At 38.5% G+C, this 9,433-nt stretch overlaps 1 protein-coding gene across 3 annotated transcripts; it reads right to left on the reverse strand.

The window, feature by feature from the left end:
- Positions 1-1,762: 1,762 nt before the first annotated feature.
- adisspb (adipose secreted signaling protein b) lies at positions 1,763-9,006 on the reverse strand. Of its 3 annotated transcripts, XM_088415617.1 has the most exons (7): positions 8,920-9,006; positions 8,691-8,732; positions 6,642-6,750; positions 5,089-5,228; positions 4,765-4,903; positions 3,304-3,429; positions 1,763-2,562 (listed from the first exon to the last, which is right to left on the reverse strand). In XM_088415617.1, exons 3-7 carry the CDS (start codon positions 6,676-6,678, stop codon positions 2,462-2,464), a joined length of 543 nt encoding a protein of 180 aa, XP_088271743.1. In that variant the 5' UTR covers positions 6,679-6,750; positions 8,691-8,732; positions 8,920-9,006; the 3' UTR covers positions 1,763-2,461. The 3 variants fall into 3 exon arrangements, with proteins under 3 accessions (XP_088271743.1, XP_088271883.1, XP_088271815.1); XM_088415757.1 differs by lacking the exon at positions 8,691-8,732 and having other exon boundaries at positions 8,920-9,004; XM_088415689.1 differs by lacking the exon at positions 8,920-9,006 and having other exon boundaries at positions 8,691-8,903.
- Between the last annotated feature and the right edge of the window lie 427 nt (positions 9,007-9,433).

Consider the following 9,433-nt stretch of genomic DNA (forward strand, 5'->3'; position numbering starts at 1 on the left):
TTGTATTTTCATATTTTACATCACTACATATTTGTGTATGTGAATATGTTGGAAGAACATTTTAACTCTGGTAAAATTCCAAACTGTCCAAATAATATATTGCAAAGTATTTTCCGGTTTTTTGGTTTTCTACACTGTCCTAGCTACGTTTTTTTTTTTTTTAACCTTTTAGAAGTGCCATCTAGAATCAATACTGAATATTGAATGATGAATGATATATATCACCCTGTGTGTGTGTGTGTGTGTATATATATATATATATATATATATATATATATATATATATATATATATATTAATAAACATTACACACAAAGTGGAACATGGCATTTAATTCCGGGCTCCAAAATGCAGTTTCAAATCACAAAATCCCAAAACATCTGAAAGAAGAACAAAAAAAAAGGATCCCGTTTGAAAGATTGTAGTGATTGCAGTCACTATTGGGCTTGTTATTTTTGTGATGCGTTGTGTTGATGGTGCACCTGCGGCGCGCTGTTGTGACACTTTCCAGCAAACAAGCCTTATTTTTTTTATGCGGGATTATATAATTATAGTTTTGCCGCGCGCGTGTGTGTTCCTTTTCTCTTCCAAGGTCGTAATTACGGAACACTGCGGCAGTTAGTTGCGCCTTTCGCCAGGCCTAATCTCACCCGTCATCAATAGGAGCTGTCAATCACACGCGGCACTCAGCGGAGACAAGAGGAGGCTGATTGCCGCACATACACACACAAACACACATGCACGTACACGCCAATTCGCTGTTTTCACCACGTTTGACTTTTCTGAAGATGCAGCGCGTTTTCATGTATTTTGGCCAGTGTGTGTGTCTGCGTGAGTGTGTGTGTATTCACGATGCGTCACTGTTTTCGTGCCATAAATTGTTTCTTTGTCGATGGTTTGCAGGCCCCCATGTTGCCAAATTATTATGCATCAACTGCTGAAAATAAAAACTTACTCACCATTTTGGCCTCCACTTTTTAATAAACAGTGCTTTTGAGAATTTTGTTGTTGGGCAAGTTCGCGTGTCAATGCACGCTAAGGAAAATGCAATTAAAATTTATTGTCATGAATACGAAATGACGAGCAATCACACGGCAATTTTAAACTGTTTACTAATCGTATTATAAAAACTTAATTTAACCAATTGCTAGTATTTGTACAATTAGTATATTTCATAATAAGAATTATAGTTATTATGTGACGTATTCAAACAAAATTAACAGTATATCCGCTTTCACACATACGCAAGTTGGAATTTTGCACGTTTGATAATACTCATTTGAATCCAGTATTCGCAACGTCTTTAAATCAGCTTTTCGGTGCTAAACGACAAAGAAAAAAAGGGGAAAAAACACGTTTTACTGTTCCTGCAATGGTTCACTAAAAATACTACCTACAATTAATATTATCCTAGCTGAGCTCCTATTTACATTTTTGCGGGAATAAATAATAATAATCTTCATCATAAACATTTACTCTTACAGTTGAACGAGAATGTTTAAATACACTTTTCATTTGTTTTGTCGTTTTTAGGACACAAGAAACATTTTTGTTAAATTTCTGTCTGCTAGTGGGATAAAAGAAAATCATCTGTAATTGATATAATTATTAAAAATAACAATCCGTTATTGGAGCATTATGCAGCCACCAAAACCATCACAAGTAATTATTTTGTGGCACATCAATGGGCTCCAGTTATGAGAGGAAATACTTTCAGCGGCCTACACTGTCACCTAGCGTGCATCCGAAGAACTGCACCAAGTCACGTGGAAACCGTTGTATTTATTGGAAACAGTAGAAATTACAACCGCAAAATATGAGTTTGAGAGTCATAAAAGAACTCTTCGTTTAAGGCTGAACACAGCAACACAACAAAGAGGAATTTTGAGGATTTGACGATGATAACGGCCCCCTAGGGTTAGTTCTCCCACTACTCGTCTGGACAGTGTGACTGGCAGGCATGAAGACAAAACAGGAAAGAGAAAGGCACTTGATGGATACAAACATGGAAGTAGCTGCACGTAGTCCTCCTAGAACAGTGTGTGCTTTCGCAATTTTAAAGGAGATATACTGGGCCTCCTGGGTGCCCACATAAACAAGAATTCAGCCTTTTTGACACTAGTCAAACAACCAAAGCTATTATCGAGCTATCTGATGACAGTTCAGCAGGCTAGGATCCTGAGAACTTTTTTAAAAATGTAAAAAAAAAAAAGGCGTAATACATCTCCTTTAAACTATAGAGCTTGATTAACAGTGTTTTACAATAAATTCCCCAAAGGGGAAAAAAAGAGAAAAAACAGTAAAAAGTGGGTGAAAATCACATTAGCGCATCCCTCAAATTATTCCAAGCTGATGGGCCACTGCTGCCCCCATGTGGCCAAATGGTGCAAACGCAAGGGCAAGTTGGACAAAGGCAAGATGAAGCTGGTCACTTTTGACGTGTGTGCCAGTGCAAGGAGATTCAGTCGAACCCCTGCCAGTCGCTCTGCTCTGAATCATACTCCAGCTCCACGCCGATACAGCGAACTCCCTCCAGCAGCATCGGCGTGCCGTGATGGCGGTCTGCATAAGTAGCATGGCAAGAAGCAAGGAGTATGTGATGGTTATACAGCGTGAAATAGGGATCCAGTTTTGCTATATTTATTATTTCTGTACGAAAAGTTTAAAAAAAAACAACAACAACTATGTCTTATGTTTACGTAAACAACTATAATTATATTTTTTAAAATGATAAATGACTGCTGTACGTCTAAGACAAGGTCAAACATTTGTTGTTTACTTTATCACTCAGTAATATTGCACTTGACAATTACTTCAAGTATATATATTTTTTTAATTTAGATTTTTTTAAATGATTGTTTTGAAAATAAACTCATAAAATCCAGATTCTGCCCAAGGAGCACAATGTTGTTAGGTTGTTTACCACACGTTTACAATAGTGACTAACTATTTAACTCATTCAATACCAAAAATGTATTTGAACGTCTTTACAGTCCAGACAATAAATGCCAGGTACTAATTTTCAGTGTTTCTTTTTCCAATTTTAAGGTAAAAAAGGTCTCAATGAATTAATAAATAAATATAAATAAATAAAGTACCTAGGTTTGAATATCTAAGACTTTTGAAAAATACCTAAAAAGTTAAAATTGACATATATATATATATATATATATATAAATAATGATATGAAAAGTGGTTGTGCTACCAGATATTTTCAATTTAATATTATTATTGTATTATGGGCCTGTTGTAGTTTATGAATGGTGAAAGATGGTAGCTGGAGAGGTGAGCTCAGACTCGTACCCATGACTCTGGCGTGAACTTTGACTGTGACACACACGTCGTCATTGGCCTCGCTTAGCAGCTGCAGCTGCTCACACAGCACCCCCTCCTGCTGAGCCATGTACTCGCAAGTCACCTTCAGACCTCCTGGGACACACACACACACACACACACAAACCATTACCTCTCCTATTCACAATTCACCAACTAATCACAGAATGGAGGATGCAGGACTGCAATTCTGACACGGTTCCCTGTAGCACTGGGGCACCTCAGGGAACCATCCCGGCACCCTTCATGTTCACCCTGTACACAGCAGAGTCTTCCTACTTGTAACCTGCATATGTCTCAGACGACTGCCCTCCACTGCAGAGGCATTACAGAGGAATAACACATGGTTATAATTATTGCATTGTTACTTTGTGAATGAGTTTCCAAACAAAAAGCAAAGTTTTGATACTACCGTATGATAATTACACACGGCTCCGGGTCAAATGTACCCTGAGACATTATTGTTGTTCCTGAAAAATGAACATAAGACCGGTTTAAAACTAAATATTGGCTCGAGATCAGACACATTTTGGTGACTAAAAATGCGCAATGTCAAAGTGACCCGGGGACAGCTTTGCTGTTTCTTGCAAGGCAATAAAACAGGAGGATTAATAATCAACTTTTTTTTTTTTACTTTATAGAAACTTTGCTTAGTAGCACAGTACTTTTTATTTTCTCCTCCTACTCGTCTTCCTCTTCCTCCTGCTCCTCCTCCTTACTTGCCCTAAATTTTGGTCTATGAGAGGAATTTGCTGGCTGGAACAGTGCATTTGACTCAGCCTGGCTTGTTAAAAAGTCAGTAGTAGGAACTGTCAACATCAAAGTGTGCAGTCATTTACATTTATCCCGCCAGCCTATATGGAGCAGTCGGGCGCTGCTACCTAGAAGCTAATTTATGCTGGACGCCGCTATAATGGAGCCTAGGCCTCCAGTAAACAATAACAACGTCTGTGTAATGAAGTCGCTTGTTAACGCCTTGAATTGGCAACCGAAAGTGATTTCAGAAAAAAACATTGAGTTGGGAGCAAAAGTTGCAGCACAGAGACGAGTGATGCCGTTGCATCGCAACACGATGCCAGGAACAATTTCAAAACAAATGTGTAATAAGGTATTTGTGTCCATATATTGTTTGGTAAGTAAGGTTTAGTTTGAAGCTGGCCTCACTTTGCTTCTGCTGTGTTTCACCATAACCTTTCCTATAATTACAAATACAAAACCATTATAATCAAGAAGCAGAGCTGGTCCCTCTCTTTCATACCTTCTATTCAACACACAAACATCTTGGAAAATGTGTGTGTCTACACAAAAACGATGAAATACATATGCCCTGCCTGACGTTCAAAATAAATCGTTTTCAGGTCAACGTGGACTAACCAAGAATCGGTAAAAAAACGAAATAGATTCTGTGTCAACGGAGCGTTTTGTTCTCACCTTCAGGGGCAGGCGAAACATCGATGACTCGAAGGTGGGGGCTCGGCACTGGTGCCAGACACACGCCTTTCCCCAGAGCCGGGACCTCGGGCAGGGTGAAGGCGATTTCGTAGCGATGCTGCGCCTTCAGAAAGCCCAACTGGACCGAAAAGGGAGGAAAATCAAATGAAAGGGGCGTCCCCATTTCAAACATAACAGAAAACTTGTGCGCTGATGAAATGATTGTCCTGAGCTTTCCTATCCGACACGGGAGATTAACGACAACTTTAATCTTCCCCGTCGTGCAAACTGTCCCGACAGATGCTGCGGCAAAGTTAGTGTCACCTTCACCAGAAAGCTGCCATCGTCCTGCGGCGTGACCATGACGACCGAGTCGTGCAGTTTGTCGTCGAAGTGGACATGAGACGGGGCGCTGGTCGCTGGGGGGTTCTCAGAGAAGCGAACGCCACCCATCTTGGCAGAACCTCGGAAAAGCAAGGAGAGGGAAATTTAAAACGTTTACAATAAAAGGAAAGACATTGCGTATTCTAACAAACACAAGTGTCTTTTAAAAGTCTGCTATATTATTGCTAACACATCATAAAAAATGCTATCGAGGGGCTAACAAAGATAGCATCATGGACCATGGCAAATGTGTAAACAGTGAACAGTCAATAAGCAACGGCTTAATATTTATTTTGGCTGCTCAATAGTGATTCAATAAAATATGAAACACACACACACATATATATATTTAAAAACAGCAATGATCTGTCGCAGCTAATCCCACGCAAAAGGAGCCCCACCCCCTATCTCACACACACACACACACACACACACACACACACACACACGCACGCACGCACGCGCACACACGGCCTACGGAACTGGTTTATTTCAAATGAATCTCTCTCGACATCTGCCCCTAATCCAGGGGTTCTCTTAACAGCAGACACCAGAGCTAGCAAGATTATATTTTATTCAATACCAATGCAATAATGTTTTACAGAAACAAATTCTAGCTAAAAATACCACAAACAACAGTCAAAAAGTTGTCTGTTGTCCTAAACCAGGGGCATGTGTGTGTGTGGGGGGGATATATGTGGCAAAATGTGCAAAGCTGTTATCTAAAAGTAGAAAGGAGCCTAGTTTTGATTAAGAAATGATTACCAAATACTCCATTAATACTTAATCATAATGCTGATGACTGAGGTATAATTTTCCAACTCATGATTTATTTAATGAATGAAAATGGAATACCCACAGAATTTGAAGCTATTTCCAAACAGGCATTACTGCCATGTTTACGCTAAATTAACAAGTATCTTATGTTTTAAAATGATCTCTAGATTATTTTTAAATCAACTACTTATTAGCAAAGCTACTTTCTGTCAGGCAGCCTATGATGTTTTCCATTGTATCGTGACTATCATATTTGTTAGGCTAATGAAAATGGCAGTGATGCTGTGTTGAAAGATGACAAGACAAAAAACAACCTAAAGCAAGGAGAATGAATTCTGCTGTTAGCTTTTAGCTAGCATTTAGCATCCATTACCAATCCATCCATCCATCCATCCATCTATGCTTGCTGTGAACGATGCAAATTTGCCATTCAGCTTATGTTAGAGAACAGCATGTTTTGAAATTAAAATACACTGGACATATGGATGGAAAAGACCAGTATGGGTCATGTGAAGAGATTGAACTAAGGTTACAGCAAATTTGTCATTCATAAATTTCAATTGAGAAACTATACTAAACTTGGAAAAACATGATCAAGGACCTGTTTTAATCCGTGTTGCCACAATGCTGTCACACTGACGTGACATGGCGTCAATTCCGAGCGGTTCGAGAAGGAAAATCGTCACCAAATGACAGGCGATGCCATCAACACTCACTCTTCTTCTTTACAGCGGCGGCTGCAGAATCAGCCATGATCCCGGGTGCGACGTGGACACTCCGTATCACAGCCTGGCCATTGCCGCTACGTCTCGCCCGGATAACTCACTGGAGGAGGGTTTGTGAAAAAAGAAATGAAAAAAGAAAAGATGAAGTCGTGGAATGAGAAGCTAGTGTGCCGGGAGCGTACATGTGCTGCCGGCGGAGCAAAACAAGTCAGTAAGAGGATTAGCAGCATGGTGGCTACATCTCATATCGTCATCACAGCTATTACATTGGCAATGCCTCTCATTATGTCATCATCAGTCATTCACCACCACTGTAGAAATTATCACTTAACTGTTCCAAAAATAATGTGCTTATAACAAATAATCTTTGGCACCACTTTAAATTGGTTAATATTGCATAAATATGAAACAAGCAGTTCTGACTAAATTACAAAAGGGGTCACCAACTCACTATTAAATCATTGACATGATCAGGGTCTTCACATAAAAGGATATCAGATTAATTAACCTATAACGATAACATTACGTCAGATACTTTGAGCAAATTCGTAATTTCATAAATGTGTCAAACTGGTAGGCCACTGTATTACTCAGCAACAAAGAAGTAGCTGTCAATTTAAAAAATGTTGGTGATCCTTGCATCACAACGTGTTTTATGTTGACTGGTAATCCATGCAGTTAAATGGTGCCAGTGAAATCTCAAAGCAAAAATCATTTTGTTTGTGACTTTTGTGAGGTCTTATAGAATCAAATGGACGGGTGCAAGGATGATATTGAATGGCACTTTGTGATAGTCTTGCATTTATGTAGTGTGTACACATCTTTAAGAAAAACATTTTGAGTAAAAAAATGTATAAATAAATCATGACAAAATGGAAGCCAAATCATTGCTAGCTTACTTTTGTTTGAATTGTTTTTATGACCAAAACACTTCACAGGATGGAAGTCTTTTAACAAGTCTGCACTTCTACTTTAACTCCAAAATAAGTCTTTACAATATGTTCAATGCAACCCTAATAGTCTAAATAGGGCATTCTGATTGTGTTTGTAGAATATTGATTTGTAGAGTATGAATTAATTAGCAAAATGTCCTCATTTTTATTCATCTCGGGGGTGGCCATTTTGGGTGCTATTGGTTGGCTGTACTCGAGAAGGGGATGTTGAACTTTTTTGACCCCCGACTAGGCAATGTGCACTCAAGACGCTCCTTGGAAGTTGGAAGTCCTTGTTGCGGACTGAAAAAAAGGACCCCGATTTCACTGACAGGGTTCAAGCCGTCACTCAGCAATGGCGATCCCAATGGACACACGTGACACTCTGAATGTTAAGACACAATTTCCCAGCACTTAAAACAACACAGCTTAATCTGTTTATTATGAAATCAAACATTCAACATATTTTCTTGTAACTCAAATTGATTTGCATTGAATCAGTATGGCACCATCTATTTGCATGAAATCATTAATGTATAAAATGCCTCAATTTGATGTATTTGATGAAGAAAGGTTTGCTGGACTTTAAATTGTGCTGTGAGGACCAAAACAAAAACAAAAAAATAACTAAGTGCTACCAGCCATCTTTGAACTATGCATTGGCCTCAAAAGCCTTGAGGTCGAAACTGAGACGATCTGAGTGGGATAAATCCGACTTCCCTGATTCCTCAAATAACTGTTGTAATTTTCAGTTGACATCCGGTGTCAAAATGGCCACCCCAGGTTGATTTTACAGTTTAATTCATATTCCACAAACGCAATATTAATCACAATGTCTGTTTAGTCTAATGGGGCGCAATGAATTTATTATCGCCCAAAGATTTTTTTTTTAACTTTGTTTTTAATTACTAGTGATGGACGGATCAATCCAACGATTTTCAGTTGATAAACGTTGAAGGAAAAAAAAAAAAAACAATTGCTCTACAGTTTTGTGTTTGGTAATTAAAAGAGGAAAGTTACAACATTGTTAAAAGTAATGAACATTTTGACTTTTTTTTCTAATAGGCCCAATTTTAATTATTCAAATGATTCTATAGGCAATACTAACCTTGTAATTACTCGATGACAGATCCTGCAGGTTTGCACACAACTACAACGCACAAAAATAAATGTAAAAATCTCTAGCGTGAAAGAAACACATTTACTTACTGTATACTGTAGAGGCTAAAAAAAAAGGGCTACGCAGTTAACCTACGCAGTTCACCTTAACACACAAACACTATTATCTATAGAAGTCTGCTTACAAACACACATAGGGTGTGTTGTTTAATACGCACCTGCTCTTGTAAGCAGGGATTTCCTCGTGTTTTTCAGCACCGCAGCTTCTCTCCTCACGCCCCTTGCCATTCCATTTCCGCGTTGGGTCACGTGGTTTGTGGTTAACTAGTTTTGTGACGCCACCTGCTGGCGAATATTGTCATTAACACGAGAATGGAGTTTTCGGACAATATGCCATACAAACTGAAATGGCTTAAAAACCGTATTTACAACGATGTCAAGCATTAATACATGTATTGTGTTAAAAAAACAGTATTTTTTTAAATTAGTCTAATTGCGTTTTCTTTTTCCCAGTAGCCTACTATGAATGTGATTTAATATGTCATTAATTTTTCAAATCGTCTCTTCCAATGTATTATTATTCCTTATATTACACTTGTTAATATTTTATAAAATTGTTGTACATGAATGGCATGTTCTTATCGTTTGGGCTTATGTTAAAGGCACGTACAGTATTTGTAAGTACGTTTGAACGTACTTGCAAACACGTCCATACACACTTGAAGGCTAAAC

The sequence above is a fragment of the Hippichthys cyanospilos genome, chromosome 1 (genome assembly GCF_059441005.1).
Source record: "Hippichthys cyanospilos isolate Australia breed blue-spotted pipefish chromosome 1, RoL_Hcya_1.0, whole genome shotgun sequence".
Taxonomy (NCBI): domain Eukaryota; kingdom Metazoa; phylum Chordata; class Actinopteri; order Syngnathiformes; family Syngnathidae; genus Hippichthys; species Hippichthys cyanospilos.

Coding starts and splice junctions, on each gene's coding strand:
- adisspb (XM_088415617.1), bottom strand. CDS start 6,678: ATGGCTGATTCTGCAGCCGCCGCTGTAAAGAAGAAGA. Junction 5,229..6,641: donor CGCCGCTGTAAAGAAGAAGA/GTGAGTGTTGAT, acceptor TGCTTTTCCGAG/GTTCTGCCAAGATGGGTGGC. Junction 2,563..3,303: donor AGTTCACGCCAGAGTCATGG/GTACGAGTCTGA, acceptor CTACTTATGCAG/ACCGCCATCACGGCACGCCG.